General features: G+C 31.3%; 1 protein-coding gene across 1 annotated transcript; it reads left to right on the top strand.

The window, feature by feature from the left end:
* Window positions 1–4203: 4203 nt before the first annotated feature.
* Window positions 4204–7246, top strand: LOC120083509 (WAT1-related protein At3g30340-like). Its single transcript, XM_039039285.1, has 6 exons — window positions 4204–4752; window positions 4915–4977; window positions 5201–5317; window positions 5410–5815; window positions 5900–6051; window positions 6986–7246. Exons 1-6 carry the CDS (start codon window positions 4589–4591, stop codon window positions 7146–7148), a joined length of 1065 nt encoding a protein of 354 aa, XP_038895213.1. The 5' UTR covers window positions 4204–4588; the 3' UTR covers window positions 7149–7246.
* Window positions 7247–15390: the final 8144 nt, after the last annotated feature.

The raw sequence follows: 15390 nt of genomic DNA, 5'->3' as shown, positions 1-15390 counted from the left end.
AAAATGTTAATAAGGTTTTCAACGAAAATAATATCTTCTACGAGGATTTCAATTTTAGCAAGTAAGGAGTCCTTCCATGTAAGATGATTGGACAAATTTTTTGAGTTCATCCATATAAATTTTGTCCAAGTTCAATCAGCTTAGATATGAATCCAACTTCAAAGTGTAAAATTTACCTCCAATACTTAAACTTCTGTTCAAAAAAAAAAATAAAAAAAAAAAAAAAAAAAAAAAGAATTTATGGGCATCAATGGTGAAATGTCATTAGAGGCAACATTTGGGGGAATGGATTTTCTTTGACTTCATTGATTTGAAGAAAATCCATGGGGAGTGTGATCATTTTGTTCTGATTTACAAGGTGTGGTTCTAATAAAATCACATTTGCCATCAATCAGCATATAATATTGACAATCACTCTCTCCCTAGAGGCTTTGGGAGACAGTTCTTAGTGCTTGTGGGAAAGGTGACATGTATTCTTCAATTCTCTGTTACCAAATAATTATACTCCAAATTCAATGTTTCAACCAATAATTTGAGGGAAAACTCAAGGACAAACCTTTTATAATCATATTGAAAATCCTTTTGCAGAATCCTAGCAATAAAACATAGGTCAATTGGGAAGTCTGCTGCTGTGTATTGATGGTGTTTCTTGACTTAGTTGAAGCTAGTGTGTTAAAGTGAGACGTTGGGATAAAGATTGGATTTGTTTAGTCGTTGAATCTACAATATAAGAAATTTATAAATTATGAAGTTCATGTTTTCTAGTCGTGGAATTCAAGGATTTCTTAAACTATACGAAGGGTGTAATTAACATCTCTAATAATGTTTGACGAGAAAATGCGAGAATTCATTACACATTTAATACACTAAAGACTAATAAACTCTTATACATATATACTATAACTATTTTCACCTCTTCCAGCTCCTACCCCTTGGGTCAAACATCCTATGTTTTAAGTTCATCTCTTTTATTTGAAAACATGTTCTTTTCGTTTGGTAAGATTTTATTTTTAGTTTTGTTGAAAATGAGTGTTAGAAATACATTGAAATATTAGTCAAATTTCAAAACCCACAAATGTTGATTTTTTTGAAAATTATTGTACTTGTTTTCTGACAATTGCTTAATCGTGGTCGTTATCATTCTGAAGGTATATTTGAGTTTGTAGAATGTGACAGAATTTGAAAATATTTTTAGAAATAAGATGAGCAAAAAAATGTATAGGTTGAATATATAAGTAGTGTTTTTATGTTTCATTTTTAAAAATACAAAACAAGAAATTAAATTCTTAATTGAAAACAATTTTGTTTATTGGTTTTTCTAAATTTTTAATTTTTTTAATTTTTTTTGTTTTCTCACACTTTCTTCACTATGATCTTTCATCTCTCTTATATAAAACCGAGCTCTTAATCAAATTCAAAAAATAAAACACAAGTTTTTAAAAACTACGATATTGTTTAGTAACCATTTTTTTTATATATTTTTTTGAAAATTAAGCCTATTGACACTGGTTCTACCTCCAAATTTATTTCTTTGTTATCTACTTTTTACCAATGGTTTAAAAAGCCAAGCCAAATTTTGAGAACTAAAAAAAGTAGCTTTAAAAAAAATTTCTTTGTTTTTGAAATTTGGCTAAGAATCCAACTATTTTATTTAAAAAAAATGCAAATTATTATAAGAAATTGGATGAAATATGCTTAATTTTAAAAAAAAAACAAAAGGGTATCAAACGGGGCCTACATTTTTTAGTTTTTAAAACTTTGGTTTAAATTTTGAAAACATTTGTAGATAACAAAACAAATAGACTTATAAGTGAAAGTAGTATTATAAACTTAATTTAAAAAAAAAAAAAATCTAAAAACCAAGTGGTTATTAAACAATACCTAAATTGTTGTCAAATGGACCATTGATTCTTAGGTTAAAATTTCAATAGTCTTAAACGAAAAATGAGGGATGCATGTAATAAAGGTAAGTGTATCAAGTAGATGAATTTTTTACCATATAAATTTAACATCGGTTAAAGTTTTGCACTTTCATCTGAATTGATTTCAATCAACTCGATTTCAACTTAAGAACTTGATTTACACATTTATAAGAGTACAAGAACTAAATCAAGTATACAAATTAAATGTTATCAAAGTAAAAAATTAAAAAGAAAAAATAAAAAACATAGTTTAGCCCTATCATTAAACTACTCTTTCTTTTTCTTAAAGAAAAAAAAAAAGAGAAAAAGAAAAAAAAAGAAGAAAAGTTTTTAGAACTTTTATCAAAAGTAAGTTTTAACTTTTAAGCTTAGTATTACTTTCAAAGTTAAAAAGCTCTTCACCATAATGGTTTAGGTTCGTTATTCTTTTGAACACTAAGAAGCTGGACTATATTTCCATTAAAGCACAACTTTGTCAACTGCTTCTGCAATATACTTTATGGGGAGTGCCTTCAAGAATAAAAAATTAGAATTAGATGCATTAATTTTGTAACCACCAAATATTTTATTACACCCCCATTAAGGTAATATAATATATAATACTTTGTCCGATCTCATAAAACCATGAATGCTTTTCATTGAAACTCTTATTGACAAAACTTCATATGATTTGTCGAGTGCAATCAACAAGATTTTTTTTCAACAATTAGAAAGTGGAGAATTGAATTATCAACCTTTAAAATGATAATTGATGTTTTCATCTACTAAATTATGCTTATATTGACACAATTAACAAGATTATGAATACTGACAAAGGATGTGTTATGAAATCAACAATCAAAGAAAAACAGAAAATGTAAACAGTAAAGAAATTGATACAAAGATTTACGTGGTTTACTAACAATGTGTTAGCTACGTTATGGGCAGAGGGAGAGAGCAACTTCATTATTAAAGAGAAATATCATATTACATATTACATAGATACTATTAGAGTTAGAGAGTTTATATATAACATGTTTATTTAAATTCTAAGATCAAAATCGTAAATAACACAATTCAAAGAAACCTCATGCATGGTCATCTGAATTTCATCCATCTAGGATTTCTCATGTTGTTCTCTCTAGAAAAACTGGTTTTCTTGTAATTAGGATTCATGTTTACATAATATTGTTCATGAAGTTTGAGGAAACATTCATACTTCAAAAGCACCCTAGTTTCTCAAAGAGAGAGAGTTTGAGCAAAGCAGACCAATAATTGCTTAAACTTACAACAACTGATTCTATTTGATCAACTCATACTCATACATAAATCAAAGACTTTCATACAAAGTTGAGATATGTCCATGTGACGATCGAGCAAATCGTTAACGAAATACCATATCTTGAAACCCGCCTTTGCTGCCGTCCCGATCACGTTTCAAGTATTTGAAAGGTTCATGAAAATACATAATGATATGTATGTTGCTTTATGTTTCAGGTGTGGATCTTGTAGAAGCCTTGTCATAAGAACTGCAAAATCATAATAGTTTATTTGGAAAGTTCATTTTAAGCACAAATAATTACAGGACCAACCATTCAACTTTGCCTCATGTCACTTCATAATTTAAGTGCAGGGCACACATTTGACTTTTGAGCCATATATGGAACTAGAGGCAATCATTCTAACCTAAGAAGCATAAATATTTCAGTTTGGGTTATGTATCCATGCTCGATAATGCTCATACACTCATAACACTTGCCGAACATGTATTAGGCACTACTTTGACATATCTGACCTCTAGTTCTTATTATAGGGATTGGACCTCCGACTTTTAAGGAAGAAGGCCATGTCAATTAGTATTGAGCTAAGCTCATTTTAACATGTCAAATAGTAGTTATCTAAAGTGAATATGGATCTAACGTTTGTTAGTCATGGATCAAACACTTGTATCTTTATCATGTGTGCATTCTTGATTTAAAAAAAAAGGACATATTATCATGTTCCTTATCTGTCTTATACGTGTCTTGTGTCTATATTTGTGCTTCTTAGATTCTCACCTGTCACTACCTATTTGAATGACATGTATTCAAAAGAAAACGATTGTGGGGTTTCAATTTTCAAGTTCTTGTTGAAACCACTAAGCCCGTTTGGAGTGCATATATCAGATCCACCAAGCATCCATTACTTTCTTTGTGACTATACATCTTTTTGTGAGATTTGACACGTTGTTCCTCAAGTGCCATGGAATTAGGTAATAAATGGGAGAGGATTTTTATATTGTTTCTAAGGCAAAATATTTGATTCCAAGATATTAGACAGGGTTTCTAGGCTGTAGTTACCCCAGCTTTCTCCATCTCCCTCAAACTCTCCAAAGATGCTCAACACTATTGACTAACAAGAAGGGCATCATGAGATTATACCAATCTTTCCGATATCGGTGCTTATATTCGAACATCAGCGTCGTGACGATTCATTTGTGACTGTTAAAGGTTCCAAAGAAAGGAAGCAGACACAAAAATGAAAAAAAACAACATTAAGATCTGAAATCTGATACAAGTTGCATTATTGTTTTAAATCATTTCCATTTCCCTATCAGGCAAAAGGCTAAGCTTATATATATGTGTGTGTGTTTTCACTACTAAAATCATATTTTACAAGTCTGTGGGCAGGCATCATATTGTAGAAAAATGAAGCCTGTTGTGGTAATGCTTTCAATAAATCTTGCACTTGCTGGTGTGAACATACTACTTAAGGAGATTCTTAATGAAGGGATCAGTCAGCTACTCATTGTCGTGTATCGGCAAACCATTTCCTCGCTTTTCTTGTTACCAATTGCTTATTTTTGGGAAAGGTGAAATCATCTTGACTTCTTGAAAATTTAGTTAATATTGGTTCCCTCACCAGACTAGAGCCTGCACTTTCCTTCTTACTAGTCCAAGTTTTGCTTTGTTGTGTGAAAATGTTTTAAATGCTGCAAAACTATAAAGAGTTCTCTTTTCTGGTGAAAATGCAGGAAAACTAGACCTCAGCTTACAGTCTACATCTTATTTCTCCTTTTCATCAGCTCCTTGCTTGGGTTAGTATAGACATCAGCACTTTTAGGACTAATAATTAAGTGTATAGCAACATTTTTAAAGAATTGCAAATATAGTAAAATCATTACGGATAGATTTTGCTATATCTACAAATTCTTTTGCATTGTGTTATATCTGTTGATATTGCTATGTTTGCAACTACCCTCTTAATGTTATGATGTTGTTTTAGTCGGTAAGAAACTTGGAAGTGATGTGCTAATGCAGGTTAACACTAACACTATACCTATTCCTAATTGGTCTACACATCACATCTGCAACTTTCTCTTGTGCATTTCTCAACCTAGTGCCCGTAAACACGTTCATTCTAGCCGTATTGTTCCGGTACGTGCCGAAAGAACCTACAGTTAATTTTCTTTCCTAATGTTGATTGAAATGTTGTGATGATAGTAACTTTGGTTTCAAAATATTTCTAGTATGGAAAAAGTGGATATGAAAAGAAGGGGTGGAAGAGCCAAAGTGCTAGGGACTCTGGTGTGCATTTCAGGAAACTTAATTTTGATTCTTTACAAAGGAATGCCACTGACGAGCCCGGGATCGGCAACCGGGAAACTGAACGGAGCTGGTGCAACGGTTGAAGCTGAAACACCAGGAAAATGGTTAATAGGTTCATTGGTTTTGACTGCAGGCTGCTTTATGTGGTCATCTTGGTTCCTTATGCAATCAAGAGTTGGGGAAGTTTGTCCATGTCAATATTCTAGTACTTGTATTATGTCCTTTTTCAGTGCCATTCAATCAGCTGTTTTGCACTTGATTATAGACAGGAAGAACTCTTTGTTCATTGTGAAAGGGAAGTTTGCTATCTTAAGTCTCGTATATGCTGTAAGTATGAGTTTGTAAGTTAAGTTGCTACTTTGTTGCCAAAATTTGTTTGAAATTTGATGATTTTGTGATGGGTTTTAACAGGGATCAGTGGGTTCAGGGTTGTGTTATGTGGGGATGTCTTGGTGTGTAAAGCAAAAAGGGCCAGTTTTTACAGCTGCTTTTACCCCTTTTATGGAGATTTTTGCTGCCATATTTGATTTCTTCATCTTACATGAACAGATTCACCTAGGAAGGTCTGCCTTCTTTCTCTCCTCTTTTTTCCATTCTATTTCTTGATCAAGACTGGGAAAATGTTTTTAATTTTGTTCTCTTCAAGGAATGATAAAAAATAATAATAATAATAATAACAACACACACTTAACAAACACAAATTGTGTCAAGACAATGACACTCCCTCCTATATCTAAGTATCCGTTTGATAACCATTTCGGTCTTATTTAATTTTTAGTTTTGGTTTTTGATTTTTAAAATTTAAATCTATTTCCTTTCAATTTCTTACATTATTTTACAAATTTTTTAAGTAAAAAAGTGGAATTCTTAATTAAATTCTAAAAATAAAAACAAGTTTTTGAAACATATATATATTTTTTAGTTTTCAAAATTTAACTTGGTTTTTGAAACCATTGAAAAAAAGTGATAACAATACAAGAAATTTAGAGATAAAAGTGATTTTCATAGAGTTAATTTAAAAAACTATAAATTGATTAAAACCAAATGGTTAAGCCTTTATTTTTTGCTTTTGTTTTTGTTTTTTTTAATTTTAAATTTTAAAGTTTAAATTAAATCCATTTCTTACCATGTTTTACATCTTTTTTTAAGTGTACAAGAGTTGAATTCTGACCCAAATTCCAAAAACATAAACAATTTTTAAAAACTATTTTTTTTTAATTTTCAAATATTGGCTTGGTTTTAAAAAACGTAAAAAATCAATAACAAATCAAAATATGTAGAGATAGAATGAATGTTGATAGACTTAATTTTTATAAATAGAAAACCAAAAACTACATTCTCGTATCAACATCTAAAATAATACAAGGAAGATAAATTTTGTTTCTAAAAAGTAAGCTGGTTTTATGCTTAAAAGATCAAAATTAAAACTTTGATAGAATTCTTTACTATTATTTTTTTAAAAAAAATGCTGAAAAATGTGAGGTTGTGATATGGCAGTGTTGTGGGGTCAGTGTTGATCATAAGTGGAATGTACATTCTTCTTTGGGGTAAAGATAGAGATGCAAAGGAGTGTATATTAAAGCAAACTATATCAGTGGAAGAAGGCTATCATAATTCAAACATGCCATCAACAAATGCAGATGCATTGGAGCACAAATAATTTTTTTTTTAAATAGTTTTATGGAGAATTGCAAATATACCAAGTCCAAAAATTATTAGATATAGTATAATATAAAAGAATTTGCAGTTATAGTAAAATTTAGATTCAGTTCTTGGAATCTATCAGTGATAGTAGTTTATCAACGATAAGTTTATCGTTATTAGGAATCTATTAACAATAGAGTCTATCGTGGATAGATTTTGTTATATTTGCCGAATAGATTTTGTTATATTTGCAATTTTTTTAAATGTTGCTATACACTTTATTATTAGCCATAAAAGTGTTACTTATTATAATTATCCTTTTTTTTTTGTTGCTACCATAATTTTAGATGAACATGTGGTGGGTGACTTAAATAATACAATATAACCTCGAATGTTTAAGGATAACTCAACTAATCAAGATAATATAAACATCTCTTTTTAGATTATCAGGGTATGACCACTAAACTAAATTGTTTGAACTTTTTAAATGGAAAAAATTAATAATAATTGCATGAACTTTTGCTAAAATGTATTCTAGAAAAACATTATTATTTAATTCAAATAATGAGATAGAAATTTGAACTATGTTTAAATATGTATTTGATTTCATCGTTGTGATCTTCTAAATTTTATAATTTCTAAAATTATATACAATATAGTTGTGGAGTAAATGAATAAATAATAGAGAAATACAATCACATATTTTAAAATTTTATTTTATCATATACTATTTTTTAAAAGAGCAATGATTAGATATAATGTAGACTAGCTAATCTGATGCTCCCCTCTTATTTATATAAAAAAAAATTATTTAAAAAAAGAATATGGCACATTTCTATTGGATGCTACCTAGATTACACAAAAAAATGGTTGCACCCTACCACTTATTAGAAAATACAATTTTATATATCAATTCACCAAAATTTATCCTTTTTTCAAATAAATTATTGGAAATGCAGTTATACATTTCAATCAACCTAGTCGCAACCATTAAAGTAAAATATTACACCTTTCTCAAAATAAAATAAAAAAGAAGAAAAAAGAGTAACATATTACATCATTAACTTGTTTGGTATAATAAAAATAACTTATCATAGAATTTAGAAAATTGTACCAACCAACTTTGAACTATGAAGTTTGTTATAATTGCATATATACTTTAATTTGATCAATCACTCCCTATAAATATGGAATTTGTTACAATTAAATTCAGGTATTTTTAATTTGTTCAACTACACATATAGTATGTTAAGCATTACAGTTAACCCTTTATGCAAATATATCCGTAAAATTGAAAGTGTGTGCTAAAATTTGATATTATTCAGGTCAAATCTGTGCAAATTTTAACTACATTAATCAACCAAATATACGATTTGGTTAATTACTAAAGTAACATCCGGTGAAATTGAAAGTTCTAAAAGAAAATTGATCAAATGCATCAAATTATAATGTTAAAATCAAACTTGAAAATTTTAATTAAATGGTATTTAAAAAATATATAGATTAAAATATCATTTTGGTCCCTAAACTTTGAAGCCGGTTCAATTTGAGTCCTTCAATTATCTATTTTTGGTCCATGTACTTTCAATCAATCGTAAATTTAGTCCGTTTAATTTAACTTTTTCCAAAATTGATTAAATAATAATAACAACAACAACAACAATAATAATTTTCTTGCAAGGAAATACAATATCAAAAGTTATAGTAACATGCTAATAAATAACAAAAAGTTTTTTTTATTTTATTTTATTATTATTATTTTTTTAAAAAAAAACAACATTAAACTATTAGTGAGGACTAAATTTTAGATTGATTGAAAGTAAAAGGATTCAAACTAAGCAATCAAAAGTATATGGACGAAAATTGAATAAACTTCTAGATCAAATGGTATATTAACCTAATATATATTTAGAATTTAAGAAGAGGTCAAGGTCAAACTTCGATGCATATTAAAGGAATGAAATATTGACATACCAGAAATTGATGGGTGCGACATCAATATTAATAATCACCCGAAATAAAGGATTAAATATTGATGTCGATGATATTGAGATTTCAATTTTTATGGATATATTGACATCAGTACAAATAGAGAGATTGATTACAATACATGGTTGGGATTGATGTCCTAATTCTCCTAGTAGTCTCGTAGTTGGTAAACACCATGTGAACATATTGTTATTACTAAAATAAGTGTTATTTTATGTGTTATTTTATAAGTATTTACTCAATCCAATAAACTAAGATCCGAGGTTAATTTATGTAACTTTAGCATATATGTAGAGACATACAAGTGGATCAGATCATGCCTTAAGTAATAACATAAATGGTCTGTAGTATAAGGATAAAGGAGGGATACCTTATCTTGGTGACACTACGGATACGATCCACTTTGTAGATGTTACAAGTGTTGTAAAGTACTACAAATGGTCTGATCCTGACCATTCATGTGGAGACATACGAGCGGGGGTATCTTATACAAAGAGTTTGTATAAGACCGGACCACGAAATGATTAGTCTCTTTATATAACATCGTTCATAGTTGAGACTTACATTTCACTAGGATAACCATAGGTGACATGATTTCAATCCTGAGTGAGTTGGGAACTCCTGCTCATGAGGGCGATCCTTTGATTTGTATGGGTGAGAGTGGCTAGATTAGCAACTCGACAAGCCTACTATTTTAGGGATTCGTCTGATTGGGAGCTGGGAACTCAGCTACACAAGACGAAATTCACTCATTCCCCGAAGCAGGGGTAAGTAGATAAATTGTTCCCTTAAGGGCTGATTCCGAGTCTTGAACATAGTGGCCACACCTTCTCTTGGGAAGAGAGGACTCAGTCATAGTAGGACTATGACTTATTGTTCATTAGAGGAATCAGTAGTACTTAAGGAGTTAGATGTAACTACAAGGGAAAAACGGTAAATTGGCCCAATTGTACTTACGAGCGATTTTGAAGGGTCGTCGCACTGTTGACTGGTTATATCCAATGGACACAGAAATATATCTGTAGTACGAAGAGTGCAACTGTCGGTCTTTAGTGGAGTGACCAACAGTTAACGAATGATGGATCTTGTGATTAAAAAGTTTAGTCACGTACCATTGAAGCTTCAAGCTATAGGTTCATAAGGTTCCCTTGGTAGCTCAATGGGTTCAAGTTGAGAATTAGATTTTGGGTTAATTTGAAGTGTTCAAATTAACAAGAGAAAATTTAATTATATGTGATATAATTAAATTAATTCAATTATATGTGATATAATTGATATGGTGTATTAGATATATTAATTGGAGAATTAATATAAATATGATTTATATTAAATGCCATAACATAGAAAAAAACTATGGTTATATGTTTCATATGATGAAATATTAAAACTATAGGTTATAAATATAATATGATAAGTTGGTTATCATATTTATTATAATATGTTAATCATATGATAATTAATTTTTTTCTTTAATAACCAACTTGAGTGGGAGGTTATACACGATTATGGTAACTGTGAGATAAAAGGAAAATGGTTTTTCAAAAATCAGATGATGATTCGTTTTGTGTCATTTGACAAAAGAATTAACTATCGAGTAAAAGTATTTTACTAAACGATAGTGTCTCATAGCCTAAACGATCAAGTATCGAGTTTACTATACAATAGTCTCAGTACTACACGATCGAGTAGCAAGTCTATATGATAGGCTTCTTCTTACTAAACGATCGAGTATCTAGTCTATATGATAGACTTCATCCATCTCCCACTTACTCGATTGTCTACCTTCTTCATTCCTCTATCAAAAGTCACACAGAGCCCACAACTCTTGGATTCTCACACCGAGAATACTAAGGTAACTCTTGTGGTGGTGTTCTAGTTTCGTTCGAGGATCGAGTTGAACTCGATTGTAATCGAAGTTCATCCAGTCGTTAGTTGAGATCGAGTTTTGATCGTTACGTTTGAGTTCAGGCTATTGAACAAGTTGCTGAACGATCGAGGGATACTTGAAGAAAGGTTTTTCAAAGGTTTGCATACTCCATCCCTTGTTTGTTCATTTATAAGGAGCATGCTGTAATTTATAGTATATGCATAATCGTTTTCGTTTAGACTATAATTGTTTGTGTTCTTTCTCAATGGGATTTGGAACGATCCACTTCCGCTCACTGGATCTCTATGTTTAGAGTTCCTTCATACATAATAAACTACAAGAGTGATTGATCAAATAAAAAAAATCACGAGAGTAATTCTGAATATTCTATAGTTTAGTGAGGTGATTGATCAAATTAAAAATTTAGTAGTGTAAACCTCATAATTTATGGATAGTTTGTGTAATTTTTCTTAAAGCATTACCCTGCAAACAAAAGGGTGAAAATTCAAACCTAAAAACCCTTTTTTTTAAAAAAATGTTATCAATATCTTAAAGTTAACCAAATGAAAATTAAGGTGAACGCATAGAAAAAAATAAAAATGTACTTAGTATAGGATAAAATTACAAGTTTAACCATTGAACTTAGGTTAGTATCAAAATAAGTTGGAAAAATTGTACAAGTAGCCCATTTTCAGGGCCCAATCGAAAAATAGCCACCTGCTAAAAAATCAATGAAAAGTGGCCTTATGCTTGTGTCAACACCATTTGAGTTTATTGTTTCGTCCCTAAAATCCCCTCGCACACCTGCAATTACCAAAGAAACTCGATGGTCGATACCTTGTCACACGCTCCTCGATCCTCGCTACCTTGATACTCTATGCTTGGTGTATGATGGCCCTCGCTCGATGCTATATCCTCGATACTCGTTACCTTGATGCCCGATACGCTCTCCTGGATACTCGTTTCCTCCTTGCTACCTCGATGGATACATCGTACTCACTACCTCACGCCACGTTCATTTTGCATCGTCATTAATGATCATGTACGAATATGAACAATTTTGGAAAAAATTCTTTCAATTCCACCATCTCTTTAAATTAAATTAATGAAAAGTGAATCTCACAGTCCTTTTATTTTTATAGAGAAACCCATTTTTCTCTTAACAACGAAACTAAAGACAATTCTCACAAAACTCTAAAAACATAAACTCTCACTCACTCACGTTCTCAATACCGATTATAGTGCACCTGAAATATTTTGAAAAAAATCAACAGTTCTAAACATAGTCGTATTACAATAGATAATTGATACACTTCTTGTAACATTTTCACACCTTAAGTAAGTACATGCACATTTCTTTTTATTTATTTAGACATTGTTTGAGACGTATGAACGTAGCTAGAGTGAAGGTGTGATGAGCGAGTATTTTGAGCGAGTGTGAAAACTAACGACGAGCAAGTAGGCCTTAAATGCACATCGTGTATGAGAGATGAGAGAACAACAAGTCTCAGTAAGCATTGTGTAACGACCAATAAGTAGCGTGTAGCATGTAGCGAGTATCAAGTTTTTTTATCGATTCTTCTAACCGCTTTTTGTCTGTTTCTTTTTTAGGATGGAGAAGAAGTCAGTCAAAATGTTGGTACATGGGACGACACGAAACATTGCTATATTGAAAGTCATTTGAAGGGTATCTTCGCTTCGAGCACATTAACATATAATGAATTGAGAGATCGAGTATATCAAATTACAAAAGTTAGTTTGTCAGAGGTTAACATTATAATGAGGATGAAATATAAGTTGGATATTGATATTCCTCCAGTATACTTAATGATGACGATGATGTCCAAGTTTTCATAGTAGAGTATGATTGTAATAGACCTCTGATATTCGTAAGTATTGAGGAAATTCATCATGAAGCAATATTCAATTACATGGATAGAGATCACCAACCCACGTGTGGAGTGGATGTCCATGAGATAGATAACTTTCCACTGGTAGTCTCATTGGAAATATATCAGGAAACAATGCTTGATTACACGGAAAGAGATCACCAACCCACACGTGGAGGGGATGTTCATGAGACATATATTTTTCCACCGGTAGTCTCATTGGAAAATGACAACATATACCCATGATAAGGGTGTGTTGCCGAACAACTGAATGTGCTTCATACAGATGTGACTATAGAAGAGGATGAGAATGGCACAAGTGTTGAGAATGTGCCTAGCCAAAATCAACAACAGCGGTTAGTTATGGTAATCCAGACAGTGTATCATCCAATAGTAATGTCAGAATGGGGGATTTGAGCATCCAACCATATTCTTCGTCAAGGTTAGATGCGAATGTTGAGATAGGCCAAATTTTCTTTTCTAAGAATGATATGAAAATGAGATTATCTATGTTGGTCATCAAGAATAATTTTGAGCTAGTGGCTAAGAAATCAAACAAAAAACTATATAATGTGTGACGTATGCACCCGACGTGCAAATGGGCAATTCGTGTAGCTAAAATGGATGGATGTGATACCTTTAAGATCACAAAGTGTATGGCTAAGCACACATGTTCGATCAAAGTCTTGAATCATGACCACAAGCAAGCCAGTGTATTCGTGATTAGCTAGTTGATCAAAGATAAATTTGGAGTTGGTAGGGCTAACAAACCGCGACATATTATTGAGGATATATGACAACAGTATGGTGTTAATATCAATTATGAAATGACATAGGGGGAAAGAGAAATTTTATTTTCTCTTGCTAAGGGGACGCTAGAGGAATCATACGCCATGTTCCATGCTTACTGAGAAGCGTTAAAGATTGAAAATCCCAAGACCCGATTTGAGATTGAGCTTGAAGATTCGCAATATTTCAAATATATGTTTATGGAATTAAGTCTAAGTTTAAGGGGTTTTAAGAGTTTTTGTCCCATTATCATTGTAGATGGTACTTATTTGAAGAGGAAGTACAAAAGAACAATGTTGGTTGGTATTGCGATGGACGACAATAACCATGTGTACCCATTGGCATATGCAATTGTTGACAATGAGAATAATCGGTTATGGAAGTGGTTCATGAAAATCTAAAAGTAGCAGTTGGAAAATGCTCTTGTAGGGATGGAATCTCGAGGGAAGCATGAGGACGCCTTGCATTCAATTTTTCCATTTTAAAAGAAAAAAAAAACAGCAAGCTAAAACAGAATGTAATAGGATAAACATCATACTTAGCATGCATTATAAAGGGAGAAGAAAAGGGATGAACAATTCTTACCTTCGTAGATTCTCAAACTTCTTGATATTTCCATGAACGTCTTCTCAACGATCACCAAAACTTCCACAAGAATAACCTTATTATTCTCTAGGATTTTAAGAGTTGGATGAGTGGTCTCCAACCCTTGGAAGAGGAAGATGTAAAGAGATTGTAGAGATAGTGTAGAGAGGAATTCTTTTTGGAGGCTAGGGTATGATTTTCACCAAATCAATTTTTACCCTAAATGGGCTAATAGGATGAATTTAAATGGAGAAGAGTTTATCTTTTCTCCAAGTATTTTTTTTTCACCCTTGATGCCAATTAATTAGATAATCTCTTATTTAATTAATTGGCACATTAATTAAATTACCACATATTAAATCTAATTTAATATATATAGTTAATTAATTAATTACTATATATAAACATCACATGTTTATATGCTTCCTCCTCTATAACATTATAATTAATTAAGTATTTATGAATTTAATTCACATGAATTAAATATTGGAATCTCATTCAAATATTTCTCTCTAACATAATTTGAATTATCTATCGCATCTATAATTAATTATATATTAATCACATTAATATACAAATTCCTCAATTGATTTGAACAATTCAAATCATTCCCCATTTAATCCTTTAGTGAGCTAACAAGGGACCTAGTGGACCTATAGATTAAAAACTCCAACGATATGAGATTAATTGGCTAAACTCATTAACCAAATTAATCAATATTCGTTAATTGTGGTACACTCCACTAATGACCCATAACTGCACTCTTCTCACTGCAGATATATTTCTGTGTCTGCAAATATAGACCAATAACAACAACAAGTTAGTCCTTCACAAGTGTTTGTAACACCAACTAGGTCAAATTACCATTTTACCCTTGGGTTACCTCTGTATCCTTAAGTCCAATGCTCCTCTCATGAATAACCTGTTTATGGTCCAATCATTAAACAAAAACCCCTATTGGGTCAGTGAGAGGCTAAGACTCTTAAGTCCTGGGGATACCACTTAAAGGAACACTTATCTACTTAACCTGAAGTCGGGAATGAGTGAATTTCATCTTGTATTATCATGTTCCCAGCTCCCCATTTGGTCTTGTCCTTAAAATGGTAGGCTTATTGAGTTGAAAAATTGGCCACTCTCAC

This window comes from Benincasa hispida, chromosome 8, assembly GCF_009727055.1.
Source record: "Benincasa hispida cultivar B227 chromosome 8, ASM972705v1, whole genome shotgun sequence".
Classification (NCBI taxonomy): domain Eukaryota; kingdom Viridiplantae; phylum Streptophyta; class Magnoliopsida; order Cucurbitales; family Cucurbitaceae; genus Benincasa; species Benincasa hispida.
This window is presented reverse-complemented; position numbering and strand designations above follow the sequence as displayed.

Bases quoted from the DNA above. Each gene is read 5' to 3' on its own strand.
- LOC120083509 (XM_039039285.1), top strand. From the start codon at position 4,589: ATGAAGCCTGTTGTGGTAATGCTTTCAATAAATCTTGCACTTGCTGGT. The intron at 4,753-4,914 runs GTGAAATCATCT...GTGAAAATGCAG, and splicing joins ATTGCTTATTTTTGGGAAAG to GAAAACTAGACCTCAGCTTA. The intron at 5,816-5,899 runs GTAAGTATGAGT...GGGTTTTAACAG, and splicing joins TCTTAAGTCTCGTATATGCT to GGATCAGTGGGTTCAGGGTT.